General features: G+C 43.6%; 1 protein-coding gene across 1 annotated transcript in view; it reads left to right on the forward strand.

Moving 5' to 3' along the window:
- The window catches only part of LOC117431182 (protein sidekick-1-like), a 368,061-nt gene that overhangs the window by 323,723 nt on the left and 25,908 nt on the right, over window positions 1–18,430 (forward strand). Inside the window, exons 26-28 of the mRNA XM_034051879.3 lie at window positions 7,138–7,253; window positions 7,811–8,000; window positions 17,722–17,820. Coding sequence (XP_033907770.3) covers window positions 7,138–7,253; window positions 7,811–8,000; window positions 17,722–17,820 — 405 coding nt within the window. The remainder of the gene's footprint in view (window positions 1–7,137; window positions 7,254–7,810; window positions 8,001–17,721; window positions 17,821–18,430) is intronic.

Here is an 18,430-nt window from a genome sequence, read left to right on the forward strand (position 1 = left end):
ACCAGAGGAAAGTGATTCATTGGTAATTGTTAAAATGCATGTATTAATAACACAGAAAACATATTTTAATAATTTTGTAGGGATTGGGATCAAGGGCACAAGTAGTAGGTCTCATATGGAGAACTAATGCTGCCAGGTTTTGTAAGGTAATCAGAGAAAAAGCCTCCAACATCACTCTGTCAGGTCTAATAGGTTCAGGTAAGAGTGTGTAAAATCGGATCTCTAATGTAAAGTATTTTATTTTGGAAAAACTTCCAAAATAAAATACTTTACATTAGTAAAAGAGGAGCCACTTGTGAGGTTAGAAGTATTAGAAAGTGGATTTACTAATGTATCTATGGAACTGTGGCAGGCTGGCTTGCAGTGGTGAGGTGTGGTGATGTCACGGACCAGGAAGTAACTGAACCAAAACAGTGGATGGGCGGGTGAAGCTGAATGCAACGGCACTCAGCGTGTTTAATAAATCAAATAAACAAAACAAAAGATTTAAACAAAACAACAAAACAGAAAACAAAAAGAAACAAGTATATTTTTAAATATAGCAATTGTTTTTTTATATTCTCCTCGCTCTCTCTCCGCTCTCCCGTACTGTCTACACTCAACAACCAACCCCGCAGCACGGACAGCTGCAGGTTCTTATACTCTGGCCGAGGGGTTAACTAGCTGTTAATTATCTTATTACCCCTCGGTCACAGTCTGCACACGTTTGGTAAGGATGCGTGACTGTCAGCTAGTTAAATAATCAGTAGCTGATCAGTCACGCTTTTAACTGCGCCGCAAACAAAAATACAAATAATAATAAATAGGGGCGGGACACTCAGCCACAGGAACTAAAAAGACATCTAGGATTATTGTATTTGTTTCAGTCAGATTGGAATAGTATGAAGATCTAGCCTGGGACAGAGCCTTCCTATATCTAGCTTGATGGCTTTTCCATGCAGAGTAATGAACATGCAGATTAGTACCCTTCCATCTGCGTTCCAATTTGCAACCCTCACATTTCAGCTTGATAAAAACTCACTCCAAGTATGTTCAACTGGAGCGAGTCAGTCTAAGTATATAAAAATATTTTTATGTAAATATTATCGTGTATTTATTACATATAAATAAATATAAGAATATTTTGTGGACCGTGTGGTTTTGTTTTCGTTTCCACCGGTGTGTATATATGTTTTTCTGTTTTTCATTCTTTTCAGAGAGGTAAGGATTGAAAAATTCCGAGCAGCTCGTAGGCGTACCTACTAGCAGCTTGATGCTGTTTTAGTACTGCTTCTGCAGTGCTATTGCAAAGGCTTTTTTATTTTTGTGCGTGAATTAAGAATTAGCCAGTGACTCGCAGGTGATCACCCCTGTTGACTCATCACATACAGTAACTGTGACTCGTTGCCCCCGATCCTTAGGGAACAAGGTTACTGTTTCTGTGCAGGCTGCTGCTGGTTTGGTGTTCACGCTGACTACGCAGTTTAGCCAGTGGCTGACTTGCAGGTGGGTGTCCCTGCTAACATGCAACTTGCAGTAACTGCGATTTATCACCCCGATCTCGCTTTCAAGTTTCGAGGTTGCTGCTTCAGTGCATGTCTCAGTGCCGAACGTCGGTACGGAGCGCACTCTGTTGGTGCTGAGTGTTGTTACCGAGTGCATTGAGTCGGCACTGAGTACACGTGTCGGTGCCGAGTGTTGGTACCGAGTGCACCTGTGACAGTGGCATTGCAGCTGTACCATCAGCTGCGGGTACCCTATTAAAAATAGGTTAAACAGTACTATTCATGGTCCAGTACAGGTTTGGGAAGTGGGAGGGGCTGCTGTATGTTTGGCTTTATTATAGAAATACATGAAAAACTTGAGCATATATGTCTATATTTTCCTTATTTTTCATATGATAAACTATGTATTTTTAGGAAAAAATAGCAATGCGGCCACCGGTAAGACTTCAGGCACAGGAAATTAACAGAAGCAACCGAGCCTGTCAAAGATCTTTTTGTTGGGTTAAAAAAACCTGCTTGGTAACAGTAAGAAATGTACCTACGGCACGCCTCTCTAAGATGGCATGTTGGATATGCACTTAAGTTTATTTTCCCTCTGTTTACTGTCATGCTATGTATTTAATTTAGAAACTTTCAATGTACATTTAAACACACTGGAGTTAGAACATGCATATTTAGACACCGTGCTACACTTTTAATCAGACGCTTAATAAGATGCTTATACATCATAAATAAAGCGATCACTAATTGACGCGCTTTCATTAGTTAACTTGAATGCTTGCTGAGCAGTCATTTTCTAGTTTTAATCAAATTAAAATGAATGACATGCTGTTTTGGTTCCTGGGTAGTAAGTGTTATTTCCTAATTGCTTATGCCTCAAAAGTATAGAAAATGGCTATTATTCCCCACAAACTTTGCTTTTGTGACCAGGACAGTGATATTTTGAAATTTACCTATTTCCAATGAGAAAACGGGCGAATTTGTGTCTTTTCGTTCACATAAAGTCAGAAAAAAACAACATATGAATCCAAATTAGCATGTATTTATACTAAAGTAATACAAAAATGACTACAAAAGATTTAGAAGTGAGTAGTTTTTCGAGATTTACGATTATACTGTAAATCACTTTCACGAATCAGCCCCCAAATGTAGTCTCCCATCATGTTCTCGTTATACTGTCCTTCATTGACAGCTCATCCAGGAGCCTCCAAGCTGTGCTGCTCCATAATGGTAACAAGTACCCGTCTCTTCCCCTGGCTCACTCGGTGCACCTCAAAAGAGGATTACAACAGCATCAAGACCTTGCTGGACGCCTTGAAGTATGATGAGTACGGCTGGGACCCCCGGAAGGTGCTGATGCCACCACTGCACATCAAATTGGGCCTATGAAACAATTTGTCAGAGCTCTAGGTAAGGAGTCGGCAGCCTTCAAGTACCTTCAAGACTTCTTCCCTAAGCTGTCTGAGGCAAAGGTCAAAGCTGGTGTCTTCGTCGGACCACAGATAAAGAAGATCCTGGAGTGCAATTAATTCCCCAAGAAGCTCACTAGTAAGGAGAAAGCAGCTTGGAACAGCTTTGTTCGGGGCTTCCTGGGCAATCACAAGGCCGAAAACTATGTGGAGCTGGTTGAGACTCTGGTGAAGAACTAGGGCACAATGGGCTGTAGGATGTCCCTCAAAGTCCATATCTTTGATGCTCATCTTGATAAATTCAAGGAGAACATGGGAGCGTACTCGGAGGAGCAAGGCGAGCGCTTCCAACAGGATATACTGGACTTTGAACGCCGCTACCAAGGACAGTATAACGAGAACATGATGGGAGACTACATTTGGGGGCTGATTCGTGAAAGTGATTTACAGTATAATCGTAAATCTCGAAAAACTACTCACTTCTAAATCTTTTGAAGTCATTTTTGTATTACTTTAGTATAAATACATGTTAATTTGGATTAATATGTTGTTTTTTTCTGACTTTATGTGAACAAAAAGACACAAATTCGCCAGTTTTCTCATTGGATATAGGTAAATTTCAAAATATCACTGTCCTGGTCACAAAAGCAAAGTTTGTGGGGAATAATAGACATTTTCTATACTTTTGAGGCATAAGCAATTAGGAAATAACACTTACTACCCAGGAACAAAAATTGTGTTACATAGTGTAGTCAGCTTTTCATGACCATTTAAACAACCCCCCACCGGTATGCACATCATGAGCGCCCTTGTGGCCCCCCAAGGTTTTGGACATTGCCTTATCTGGCCTGCCAGAGAATGTAACCCCTGGGCTACAGGAAAGCAAGTTGTGCTTACAAGTGAAAGTGAAAGCGCTTTTTTTTTTTTTTTTTTTTTGGTAAACTTATGCATTTTGCTACTGTGTAAATGACCCGACACAATGAAAGTGTATATAGCACTGTGACAGGGCAGGAGCCCTGCGCATGAAGAGAGTTTTTTTATGTAAATGTTTATTGTAAATCGTGTGTATTTGTTGTAATTAATTTAATGAAGTACCTGACACTCCTGGGAGAGCCTGCAAGTTGTGTGTGATTACCAGGTGTGGAATCTAATCAGCAGGTAGGTGTCAACTGGGCTAAAGAAGCTAAAATTCGCCAACGTGTGTGTGTGTGTGTGTGCGTGAGAGAGATAGAGAGAGGGAGAGAAAGAGAGCTGTTCAGTGTGTTGATATGTAAATAAAACCTGTTTGGCTACCGGGCGTATCAACTTCAACCTCCCTCTCAAACTCCTGCCTGTCACTCAGCAGCGAATGCACGCACCAACATGGCAGGCTCCCTAATACAAGCTGAATCTCAAAAGAATAATTGTGTGACTATAGTAATTGTTACAGCTGTGTATAATGGATTAATTTATCCAACTTTTTACATATCCGCCCTTACTCTGGTCCCACCGCAGTTGGGATATGCGACCGACAGCTGTATATATATATATATATATATATATATATATATATATATATATATATAGGGCTTGAATTTTTCAGTTTTTCTTTTTTGTTTAGTTCAAGGGTTTTTTCGGGTTTTATTATTTTTCAAAATCGGTTATTTTCGGTAATTAAAAATAAACACCAATCAAACGCATCCATTTTCATTTTTTATAATAAATTGCATGCACATTTCACTAATATATACAAAGGTTAACTCTGTTGCAGTGAGGATGTCCACATTTATGATTCAGGCAATGTAGAACTCTGGATTCATTTTGAATCAGAGAATTGTGAGACGTAGCAGATTTCATTTTACGCCCCATTACTGCCCATGTACCTATTACACAGATTAGTTTGTGCCTTTTTTTTCAGCCCACCCCAGCGTATGACTATAGCATACTGTAATAATTAATCTCAGCCAGCATACAAGAAGTTATTTACATTTTTTCTAAGATTAAGCATTTATCATGGTACTCTGAAAAACCCTGCTGGTGAACCAGGCATGCAGAGAGCACATGCATAGGAGACCCAAAGGTAGGGTCTGAGAAGCTGTTGCCATCAAGCCCAGAAGTTTCTGGAACATCACTACTGTGAGCGCTCTGTTGAGCTGCAAGAGCTCTAAACAGGCGGCTATTCTCTGCAGTCTGCCATCCGACAGAGTGGACAGCATGGACCTGGAGCCCAAGCACACTGCTAGATAGGAGGCTGTTTGAGAAGGCGCGAGCCGGATCTTCACATGATTCACCGTAAGACTGTTGAAGGTGGCCGATGACAAGTGCTTTGTGAGTGTCTGCCTGAGCTGGACACAAATGAGCCAGTTGTCCAAATAATTGAGAACTCTGATGCCTTTGAGTCTTAGTTGGGCCAGGATAGCTTCTATGGACTTCGCTAGGGAGAGGCCAAACGGCAAGACCCGGAACTTGTACACTGTTCCCTGAAAGGAGAACCGCAGGTACTTCCTGTGTGCTGGATTTATGGGGATGTGGAAATAGGCGTCTTTGAGGTCCACCATTGTCTCCTGGCCTGATTGACTGCAACAGCTGTTGCATCAACATTTTGAGCCTCCTTCGGCTCAGATACAGGTTGACCTGTCTGAGGTCGAGGATCAATCTCAGGCCACCATCATGCTTGGGCACTAGGAAGTACTTGGAGTAGAACCCTTCCTCCAACTGGAGGGGGTGTATCATACGAATAGACCGCTGTGCCGGTCCCTGAGGCTGCTGGGGCCAGGGCCGCCAATGTGCTGCTGGTTTGCGCACTGGGGGTGGTCGCTTTTTTTGAAGCAAGTGCACGTGTGCCTGGGAAAGCCAAGACTGGGGATGTAAACACCGGTCAGTAGTGAGTCGGAACTGGGACGTTACAGGTCGGTTCAGTACCATTTCGGTGCCTGTAGCACGGTAGTTTATAACAGCACCGTACCGGTGTGGTAACCTCTGTCCTGGTTCAGTACGGTATTGAACTGGGTTGGGAACAGAGCCGGTCCGTGACTTCAGTTCCAGTACGGTACGGGTCCACTCGGTTCGGAGTTATCTGTGTAAGCTACTGGCAAAATCAGTCAGTCAGTACCCACACGAGGGAAGCCTGCTTGTTAGAAAGATTAACAGCCGTCGTAATGGTGAAGCAGAGCTGTGACCAAAAACAGCATCAAGATGCTGTGGGAGGGATTCTCGAAGCAGCTTTTTGGTCCTGCGCAGCGCTTCTGAGCCCAGGAGCTGCTCTCACTACACGTGTGCCACAGCACGCAATGCAGACAAGCCTGCGTGTAGTCTCTGTGAAAACAGAAAAATATAATGAGAAAAGAAAATATTTCAGCATTATACGTATATATATATATATATATATATATATATGTAATGCTGAAATATTTCATTATATAATAATAGATGGGCTTCTAGGGTTTATGTGATGTCATAAACTATGACTGTCACAAATCTCAGGAGAGTAAGTAAATACAAGTAGCTTTCAAGTTAAGGTGGGAGAAAGCAGTAACTATAGAATTATGGGTACGTTCAGCAATACAAGAGTCAGTCCCCTGTTTGGGGCTAATCAGTGCTACTCGAAAGATACTTGTATTTACTTACTTACTTTTCACTAGTCGTTACACTGCACTGATTTTGCGTAGTAATATATTCTGACCCATCTTATTATTTTATATATTCTATGTTGCTTACCTTCTAGTTTTGTTTTGCTTGTGTAAATTGCGATGCATAGCTGTAGAAAATGCTGCATTCATAGTTATGTCTGCGCAGGTTACGCTACAATGCTTTGAAGATCAATTTGTTCAAAGTCATCCTAATTATTTATTTGTTTCACTGACAAGATGAAATTCATCAGGTGTACGTCCAGGTCTTTTTTCAGGTAGCTGGTGAAATTACCTTGTTTCTCCCACTGAACACAGGGCTTATCTTGTTTGTCCCGCTTTACAGTGCTTGTTGTTTGTGATAAATATGGCGGCTGTTGATGACATTAAACTGAGCGACGCAGGCAGTGATGACGTAGGAAGGAGTCTGATACAAATGTTATTAGCCATGTACATACGTATGAATGTGACTGATACCGGGATTTATTTTTTCCAGTTTAGGGGTCTGTTGCCATGGTAACACAGAATATATATATATATATATATATATATATATATATATATATATATATATATATATATATATATATATATATATGGTTTTAGGATGTTTACTGAAATTCTGTTCCCTATTCCTAGTTCCATCTGGTGCTCCACAAAACGTGACGACGGAGGCAGTGAGCTCCACGAGCATCTTAGTCACTTGGGTTCCTGTTCCTGAGCACGAACAGAACGGATACATCCTTGGATACAAGGTAACTCGCTGTAGACATCAGGGGGCTGTACTACACCTGCATGTCTATATAGACATTGCAATCACAGATTGTTATGAGCTGAGAGAGCCTTGGTGTGCTGCTTGGATCTAGCAAAATTAAAACAGACAAATTCAACTTTGTGTCTAAGCTTTCACCATACACAGCACCATCAAAATGCGGTGAATCTGTATTTCTTGAGCTGGTGATGGGACGTATTAGGCATTTGAGTAATATCTGCAGGAAGTGTACAGCTATATATTTACTAACTGCAATGAAAAGTGGACGATTAAAACAAGATCTAGCAGGTGGATTTCTTTTCCTTTCAGTCATGATCTAGCAGCACCTCCTTATATCATCTTCAAGCTCCCGACTCCTTTATGTGTCTGTGGTAATTGAGAAGCCCTGAGCAGACGGGTTAGTAATGGAAAATAATGAAGCCTGCCTGTTGTCTCCTTGGGCTTTAAAGGAGCTTTATTGAAGGGAGAAGCCATAAGCATCAAAGTTCAACTCTTAATTGTTATTGATGCCCCTCTCCCCTTGTTTCTGTTCCCGTTCAGGTGCTGTACAAAGAGAAGGATTCGGGATCCGACCCCCAAACCCACGTAGTGAAAGGGAACGTCACACAGTCCGTCCTGCTCAGAAACCTGCGCAAGTATGTCCTGTACGAGATCCAGGTGCTGGCTTTCACCCGCATTGGCGACGGCGTTCCCAGCTCCCCGCCTGTCCTCGAGAGATCCAAGGATGATGGTACGTCCGCTCTGCCACTCTCACTTTTGTTTTTCCCCCCCTCTCTCTCTCTCGCTCTCTCTCTCTGTCTTGCTCTCTTCTTTTTTTCAGGCATCTCAACTCAAAAAAGGGTACTGGAGAAGGGCTTGCCTGCCAAGCGGCCCGTATTTCTCTAAGTCTCGGATGCCATTCAGGCTCTGATTGTTTCCAGCTGAATTCAAAAGGATGTAGGCAATGCGTCGAGCCCCAGAGGATTCACTGGCCACCCCTGAGAGAGTGTGTTCCCATGCTTCACTCCCTGTAAACAAGCTACTTCACAGTGGGAGCAGAGTGACAGTGTCAGACTCTGCTTGCATTCATGTCGATTCCTCTTGCCTAAGTTCTCCTGCAAGCTGGGTGACAAACATTTATTTATAAACAATGTTACTGGAAGTCAGTAGTAAGCCTTTTTTTTAAATGTTCTTCTGTTCTTCAGGAACAAGTGGTATTCTTCAAATTTCATTAAAGTCACAGTTACTGTATATTGTTTAAAATACACATTTCTTTTGGTGAATAAAAACGTTGCATCATGACCAGGCATAGCTATGTATTATCCTGTATTAAGCTTGTTACTTTTTTCAGTGTTAGCGTTTTGCACATTTTAAACCTCCATTCCATTCCCTCATTTTGGAAGACAAGCAGATTAGTTGAGAGATTGAAAAATGCCTGTTCTTGGAAAATTCTTTCACTCCAGTGATTTCTTTTTTAGAGTGAAAAATACTGGAACCGGGCTCTGTATGCAAGTAATAACATCTGTAAATATACCACTATATTTCCTGTAGGGGTACTTTTTATTGTGGAGGGGGAGGCAGAGTACAAAAGCCAGCAGGTAACAAATTGTCTACACTAAATGAAATAAGAGATCTAACTAAATGTACACACCGTCCCCTGAGCCAGAGCTAACACACAGAACAGATGTTTGCTGTTCTGTATCTTTAAACAGCTGTACGTTGTGAGTGCCACTTTTGCTGCAGCCTTTTTTTGGGGGAGGTTAAAGAAGGAAAATACCATTTATTCAGCTAAGCTTGCTGAAGCAGACAGACTGCTCTGTGATAAAGACTGCTGCAGGCAGTTAACATCTGGAGGGCGAGGTGACAAGAGGTCATAAGGGAGCCAATAAGATACATGACTGATTGTGTCCTTTATGACACCATTGCTTATTGAGGCAGATGGTAGCAGTGATCTCATCCTCACCCTATGCCACTGCTTCCCCTGGCGAGGCACCGATACTCATCCTGTGCCACTGCTTCCCCTGGCAAGGCACCGATACTCACCTTGTGCCACTGCTTCCCCTGGCGAGGCACTGATACTCGCCCTGTGCCACTGCTTCCCCTGGCGAGGCACCGATACTCGCCCTGTGCCACTGCTTCCCCTGGCGAGGCACCGATACTCGCCCTGTGCCACTGCTTCCCCTGGCGAGGCACCGATACTCACCTTGTGCCACTGCTTCCCCTGGCGAGGCACCGATACTCACCCTGTGCCACTGCTTCCCCTGGCGAGGCACCGATACTCACCTTGTGCCACTGCTTCCCCTGGTGAGGCACTGATACTCGCCCTGTGCCACTGCTTCCCCTGGTGAGGCACTGATACTCACCTTGTGCCACTGCTTCCCCTGGCGAGGCACCGATACTCACCCTGTGCCACTGCTTCCCCTGGCGAGGCACCGATACTCACCTTGTGCCACTGCTTCCCCTGGCGAGGCACCGATACTCACCTTGTGCCACTGCTTCCCCTGGCGAGGCACTGATACTCACCCTATTCCACTGCTTCCCCTGGTGAGGCACTGATACTCGCCCTGTGCCACTGCTTCCCTTGGCGAGGCACTGATACTCGCCCTGTGCCACTGCTTCCCCTGGTGAGGCACCGATACTCACCTTCTGTCACTGCTTCCCCTGGTGAGGCACCGATACTCACCTTGTGTCACTGCTTCCCCTGGCGAGGCACCGATACTCGCCCTGTGCCACTGCTTCCCCTGGCGAGGCACCGATACTCGCCCTGTGCCACTGCTTCCCCTGGCGAGGCACTGATACTCGCCCTGTGCCACTGCTTCCCCTGGCGATGCACTGATACTCGCCCTGTGCCACTGCTTCCCCTGGCGATGCACCGATACTCTCCCTGTGCCACTGCTTCCCCTGGCGAGGCACTGATACTCGCCCTGTGCCACTGCTTCCCCTGGCGAGGCACCGATACTCACCTTGTGCCACTGCTTCCCCTGGCGAGGCACTGATACTCACCCTGTTCCACTGCTTCCCCTGGCGAGACACTGATACTCGCCCTGTGCCACTGCTTCCCCTGGCGATGCACCGATACTCGCCCTGTGCCACTGCTTCCCCTGGCAAGGCACCGATACTCACCTTGTGCCACTGCTTCCCCTGGTGAGGCACCGATACTCACCTTGTGTCACTGCTTCCCCTGGCGAGGCACCGATACTCACCTTGTGCCACTGCTTCCCCTGGTGAGGCACCGATACTCACCTTGTGCCACTGCTTCCCCTGGTGAGGCACTGATACTCACCCTATTCCACTGCTTCCCCTGGTGAGGCACCGATACTCACCTTGTGCCACTGCTTCCCCTGGCGAGGCACTGATACTCACCCTATTCCACTGCTTCCCCTGGCGAGACACTGATACTCGCCCTGTGCCACTGCTTCCCCTGGCGAGGCACTGATACTCACCTTGTGCCACTGCTTCCCCTGGCGAGGCACCGATACTCACCTTGTGCCACTGCTTCCCCTGGCGAGGCACCGATACTCACCTTGTGCCACTGCTTCCCCTGGCGAGGCACCGATACTCGCCCTGTGCCACTGCTTCCCCTGGCGAGGCACCGATACTCACCTTGTGCCACTGCTTCCCCTGGCGAGGCACTGATACTCGCCCTGTGCCACTGCTTCCCCTGGCGATGCACTGATACTCGCCCTGTGCCACTGCTTCTCCTGGCGATGCACCGATACTCGCCCTGTGCCACTGCTTCCCCTGGCGAGGCACTGATACTCACCCTGTGCCACTGCTTCCCCTGGCGATGCACCGATACTCGCCCTGTGCCACTGCTTCCCCTGGCGAGGCACTGATACTCGCCCTGTGCCACTGCTTCCCCTGGCAAGGCACCAATACTCACCTTGTGCCACTGCTTCCCCTGGCGAGGCACCGATACTCAACTTGTGCCACTGCTTCCCCTGGCGAGGCACTGATACTCACCCTGTTCCACTGCTTCCCCTGGCAAGGCACCGATACTCACCTTGTGCCACTGCTTCCCCTGGCGAGGCACCGATACTCACCCAGTGCCACTGCTTCCCCTGGTGAGGGACTCTGCTCTGTATCTGGGAAGGATAAGTATGACCAAAGGAGAAAAAATACATGTTTTATCATTATTCATTTATAATGGAGCAGAAGAAAGGAGACTTTTATTTTCTGATCAAGACAATAATGCACTTTAATCTGCTGCTCAAATTCACAAAATCTTATTCTGAAAGATCAATGCGCACTCAGTGCATCACTACAAGAGGAAAGTATTCTTATCACACAATGATGATTGCCCTCAGTCTGAAGTTTTATTTATTTATTTATTTTCTGCCTGATTTGATTTACGCAATTCTGAAGTAAATGCTTTTCTCTTTCATGATTAAAATGACCACAACAAAATAAATCAATCGATAACAGCAATTTCAGTGTTTTGAATACTGTTTCAGTTCAGTAGCCTGACTAAATGGGTTGCTTGTTTGATGTAAGAAACATGTTGTTACAAGTTGAATATCATATTGGGTCCCAACTATCCTGACTTCATTCTTAGTTGTGAAGGTATATTCCTTCAGATGGGTGTGAATGTCCCTTGTCCAAGACAGAGACTGACATGGATTGGTATGACCGCCTTTGACGGATTCCTAACAGATCTACAGACGTGCTCAAATTTGTTGGTACCCTTACAGCTCATTGAAATAATGCTTCATTCCTCCTGAAAAGTGATGAAATTAAAAGCTATTTTATCATATATACTTGCATGCCTTTGGTATGTCATAGAATAAAGCAAAGAAGCTGTGAAAAGAGATGAATTATTGCTTATTCTACAAAGATATTCTAAAATGGCCTGGACACATTTGTTGGTACCCCTTAGAAAAGATAATAAATAATTGGATTATAGTGATATTTCAAACTAATTAGTTTCTTTAATTAGTATCACACATGTCTCCAATCTTGTAATCAGTCATTCAGCCTATTTAAATGGAGAAAAGTAGTCACTGTGCTGTTTGGTACCATTTTGTGCACCACACTAAACATGGACCAGAGAAAGCAAAGGAGAGAGTTGTCTGAGGAGATCAGAAAGAAAATAATAGACGAGCATGGTAAAGGTAAAGGCTACAAGACCATCTCCAAGCAGCTTGATGTTCCTGTGACAACAGTTGCAAATATTATTAAGAAGTTTAAGGTCCATGGAACTGTAGCCAACCTCCCTGGGCGCGGCCGCAAGAGGAAAATCGACCCCAGAGTGAACAGAAGGATAGTGCGAATGGTAGAAAAAGAACCAAGGATAACTGCCAAAGAGATACAAGCTGAACTCCAAGGTGAAGGTACGTCAGTTCCTGATCGCACCATCCGTCGCTTTTTGAGCGAAAGTGGGCTTCATGGAAGAAGACCCAGGAGGACTCCACTTTTGAAAGAAAAACATAAAAAAGTCAGACTGGAATTTGCTAAAATGCATATTGACAAGCCACAATCCTTCTGGGAGAATGTCCTTTGGACAGATGAGTCAAAACTAGAGCTTTTTGGCAAGTCACATCAGCTCTGTGTTCACAGACGAAAAAATGAAGCTTTCAAAGAAAAGAACACCATACCTACAGTGAAACATGGAGGAGGCTCGGTTATGTTTTGGGGCTGCTTTGCTGCGCCTGGCACAGGGTGCCTTGAATCTGTGCAGGGCACAATGAAATCTCAAGACTATCAAGGCATTCTGGAGCGAAACGTACTGCCCAGTGTCAGAAAGCTCTGTCTCAGTCGCAGGTCATGGGTCCTTGTGGCAAAGTGGCTGGTGAAGGGGAACAGGTGTAGCGGTGATGCGATGCAGGAGTGACAGGCAGACAACAGTATACAGTGGAAAAATAGTGCTTTATTTATAATCCAGGTCTGGTGACCGTCAACTAATAAACCCCTGGCTATACACACCAATGTGTAAAGCACGGGGATAACAAAACAGGGCACAGTCCCGAACAAAAAAAGAACACACGGTGACCAGTCCTGGGTGAGTGCAGTCGTGCTGGTGCTTAGTGCAAACACAAGTATTTCGTGACGGTTAGTGCAGTGGTGCTCCGGATTGTGCTGACCCTCGGCGACAGCTCCGGAGATGTGCTCTAACTGTCTGGTGAAGTAAAACACAAACAATTACCACACAGACAAACACAACACAAAAAAACACGTATCACGTCTCTTTTTTATTTATTGAGAGCTCCTCTCTCAGTCCTTCTCTCTCTCGCGCTTTACCCAAAATGAAGGAAAAGAACAGCGTTACCCTGGACCATACATGTAATCCCGCATGATATCTAGGTAAACGGTTGCAGCTGCCTTATTACTTGCAGCTGCCCCTCGTTTACCTGTCAAATCAATACGGTCTTACAACAGAGTCTCGCTTCTTTCCAGGCTGACCCACTTCCCGGTCCCGGAAACGAACTGTCAGGCCAGCCCTTCCAGATACTTCTCCTCCCGTTCTTTAGCGCCCTCACAGGTCGGGAGGAAGATTTATCACCAGAACTCATTGTATTTCTGTCACAGTCCTCCAACAGGATAATGACCCAAAACACACAGCTAAAAGCACCCAAGAATGGATAAGAACAAAACATTGGACTATTCTGAAGTGGCCTTCTATGAGTCCTGATCTGAATCCTATCGAAGATCTATGGAAAGAGCTGAAACTTGCAGTCTGGAGAAGGCACCCATCAAACCTGAGACAGCTGGATCAGTTTTGCTCAGGAAGAGTGGGCCAAACTACCTGTTAACAGGTGCAGAAGTCTCATTGAGAGCTACAGAAAACGTTTGATTGCAGTGATTGCCTCTAAAGGTTGTGCAACAAAATATTAGGTTAGCGGTCCCATCATTTTTGTCCATGCCATTTTCATTTGTTTTCTTATTTACAATATTATGTTGAATAAAAAATCAAAAGCAAAGTCTGATTTCTATTAAATATGGAATAAACAATGGCGGATGCCAATTACTTTTGTCAGTTTCAAGTTATTTCAGAGAAAATTGTGCATTCTTCGTTTTTTGTGGAGGGGTACCAACAAATTTGAGCACGTCTGTACATACGTGTGCCTGCCTTTGATGGAAAGTTCACTCATTCCTAACACATAACATATAAGGAGCTGATAACAACAAGCGCTGAGTCATACTGGGAAGGCAAAGCTCCTCTTTAATTATGTTTTTAATTTGCAAGTTGAAAGAAGCTTATTGATCAGCCCCAACCAGTGGGAGAAATTAAACCCAAAGGTTTTTTTGTTTTTTTATGTTACTATGTTTTCGATGATTATAATTAAACCGGGCTCGATAATACAAACAAAAACTGCTGAGGTGAGGACAGTACTGTTAGTTTAAATTAAACTGCTGAGATTGGGCCTGGCCTGAAGAATCTAGGGGGCCTGCCAAGGGACCTTTTCTCCATTTATTTTAACGAAGGAGTCCAATACGGTAGCGCCCCCAGTAATGAAAATGAGAAAAGCAGAGTAGTTGGGTAGGGAATAGTTTTACTGTAGCCATGCTAGTCCCAAATAATAATCTTTGTTCTTGAGCTTCAGAAAAATAACATTTATTGCTGAATGTTTTGAGTGCATTCAGCATTCAGCAATCTTATTGTATTACTTGTATTGTAACACTTGAAATGTATTTGCTTACGATTGTAAGTCGCCCTGGACAAGGGCGTCTGCTAAGAAATAAATAATAATAATAATAATTTGCCTTCAATGTGCTGCTTTATAATTAGGGCAGGGTAAGGGGGAAAGTACAAGGCACACTGTGGGCTTATGTAGTAATCCTGCTCTTCAAAGACGCATCTCCTTTGAGCTTGGAGCTCAAGGTTGAGAAGCGTTCGTCAAAGTTCTGTGTTTGTGCTTGGCTGTTTTGTTTTGTTTTCTGACCTATTTGTTATGTTTTTATTATTATTATTATTATTATTATTATTATTATTATTATTATTATTATTATTATTTTTTAAATCTTGTTCCATGTATTGCTTGCTATCCAGACATTGCAACAGTGGGAAATGCAATACCTTTCAACCACCTTAATTTTCTCATATTCTATCCATAGTCAATTATGAATATCGGGCACTGTCCTATATAGATATCCACAAGGAATTAGGCTGTAACTCCTCTCATCTTATTTTGAACATCCAGTAGGAAAAAAAAATGTAATACTGATAGGTACCTCAGAAAGGGCAGAGGAGGTTAAAGTCTTGCAGCTAAAACAAGCTGTCTGCCTCACCAGCCACTGCTTAAATGTGACCGTAGAAAGTAATTGGATAAATCTATGCCAAAGGAGGCAGTATTTACCCTTCTCTACAAGTGGCGTTAAACAGCCCCAGTTTCATATTGCATGGCGATGAGATTGAGTTTTACAGACTGCTTCCATGCTACAAATCGAAATGTGACCTACAAATCCATGAACTTGCATACCTGTGAGTTAATTCTGTACACTGTCCCTGTTATATTATTCAGTAATACAAGCCATGCTGCCTGGTGTCATGTGTCTTTCAGCTTAGCAAAAAGATGCAGAGGAAGTGCAGTAGTGCAAGTATGTAGACAGCACCTATCTGTTTAAACTAGGCCAGTGAATGTGGAAGAAGGATACAAGATAGAGATATCAGTGAGGTGAGGCCTCTCTTCTCCATCATAACAATGTTTCAGAAACATTTTATCAGCACTGGCAGGCTCAGCATAGCCAGGAGAAGGATGCTGCATTAATCATGTGGACTCTTTTTACCTTTATCACATTTTCTGCATATTTTTTTCTGTTGTGGCAGTTCACTAGGGGGGTGGACTCACAGCATTGGAAAATGTGAACTTTATTTCATTTGCCTTTGTTTTACACAAAGTCAATATTTATCTTGACTTTTAATTACAATTTTATTTGATCAGACTTATTGTTCTTATCAATTAGGATTGCCCCTTCTCTATATATTGTGACCAGGGGAGCCGTTAGCTTATTTTCCTGCTTAAGCTTAGTGGTCTCAGTCTAGTCCTTGGAACAGTTTCTCAACACTAAACCATCGTTTTATTCAGTGCCATTGACATGCTATTCAGAGGAGCAGCCATGGAAAGACTGCTGTCTTGAAAGTAGCCTGCAAAGCGCTTATCCCTGCCTGTGGACACTGCTATCAGCCCATTACCTTTATGAGCACTAAATTGCAAACCTTTTTAAAAAGATAATTCCATCGGACGCCACTTCTTATGTAAGTATTGGTTACCCTGAGAGCAGAGGAATTCAAGCCAGTACCATATAACCTGCTGTAGAAAACTACTGAGCTATACAGTGAGTGCTATGTAACCCTAGGGCAATTCACTTTATCAGCTAGCTGGTAAACTGAGCACAGGCAGGATACAATGGGAGGAGATGATGTGACAAGAAATTGGTTTCAGTTTCTTGACGTCTCGTTTCTTAGTTGTCTAGAGAGGGGATTAGCTTACTTGTTATTTCACTATTAGTATCACAGTCGTATGTACAGTGTTTTTTTTTTTTTCTATTTCTCTCAGCCTGTTTTACAAAGCCAGTCAGGTTTGACTGACAGTGCTGTCACAGTGCCAGAGTCGTGGCTGTATCTTGTCGAGTGCCATTCACTGGTCAAAAGCTTGCTGATAATTGTTTTATGAATCTTGAACATAGGTGTAAACATTTCCCTGGATTAAACAGAGATTTCCTAATTCCCAGGGTGATGGAAAGCAGCAATGATCTTTCAGGTTGTCAGTCGTGGAAATAGGTCCCATACATCACTATAATCTTTCATGACTACCCCCAAAACAGGCCAAGTGACCATCTGGTTAATGAAAGCCCAATCACACTTCCACAAATTTCCTGTCAAGCCACTTCTGAACTATCAAGGGGGGGGGGATAAGGCTTTAAGGTAAAACAGTGTTACCGTTTCCTCTGATCTTTAGCAAGAGCAGTGCCAAAAGTGTGCCATACAGTACCCTGGACTGATTGCTAAAATGTTATGAAATATTATTATTATTATTTGTATTTGATTATTTAGCAGACGCCTTTATCCAAGGCGACTTACAGAGACTAGGGTGTGTGAACTATGCATCAGCTGCAGAGTCACTTACAACTACGTCTCACCCGAAAGACGGAGCACAAGGAGGTTAAGTGACTTGCTCAGGGTCACACAACGGGGACCTCCTGGTTACAAGCCCTTTTCTTTAACCACTAAACTATGGTTTGTGTGCATGCCAATAAAAAAAAATATATAATAATCAGAAAACGTTTGTGTAAATCTCTTATATTGTGCAGTAGTTTTTTTTACACTAGATAAAAGAGATATACACTAGATAGAAAATGTTATATTGTAGTGCCAGGTATTACAGTCAAACTGCTGTGACAGTGCCACCACGTCTCACAATGCTTAAGCGTCCCTGAGTTTTTTGTACCTTGCAGTGTTGAAGTTGTGATTGCAATACAGAACTACAGTGTTCCCTTATGGAGTGGGTATTCCATTATCTCCTCTGTCCTCTCAGTTCCAGGTCCCCCGGTGCGATTGGTCTTTCCTGAGGTCAGGCTGACTTCAGTGAGAGTGGTATGGCAGCCCCCAATGGACCCCAATGGAATCATCATGGGTAAGATACAGATTTTTATTGTATTGCTGTGAATCCATTCAAATTGGCTATGATGCACAGTGCTGTAGTATCTGTTTTCATCAGTGACCTCCTGCAAAGACCCAGCTCCCATTCAAGCAGCCTCTCCTAATGTGTGGTGCCGTGTAAGCCAGTGCTGCATCACTACGTATTTATGTACTTGCACCGCATACAAAGGTCAAGGCTGTAGTATCATTTTAATAAGACAATTGGAATATGAGTCTTAGAAACTGAGTTGTAAGAGGAATTGTAGCGTTTGGAGAGCAGTGCCAGGGCTGAGAACAGAGCCCAGTAATGAGAGAGCAAGATAGCTTACTGCAGAGTCTAGTAATGAGAGAACAGGACAGCTTACATACTGCAGAGTCTAGTAATGAGAGCAGGATAGATTACATACTGCAGACTAAGGTGATTCATAACTTTGTGTTTGGAGAGACTGGCATAGTGTCATTGCAGTGTCATTGCAAAGGAAAGTTTAATAGTCTTTATGCATGATACATACTCAGATTACATTAAACTGTATAATGCCTTGCATCTCAGTGTCATAATAAAATTGTGAGCTGGTACTTTCAAGATCCCAGCATGATTTATCTTT

This window comes from Acipenser ruthenus, chromosome 22 (assembly GCF_902713425.1).
Source record: "Acipenser ruthenus chromosome 22, fAciRut3.2 maternal haplotype, whole genome shotgun sequence".
Lineage (NCBI taxonomy): Eukaryota > Metazoa > Chordata > Actinopteri > Acipenseriformes > Acipenseridae > Acipenser > Acipenser ruthenus.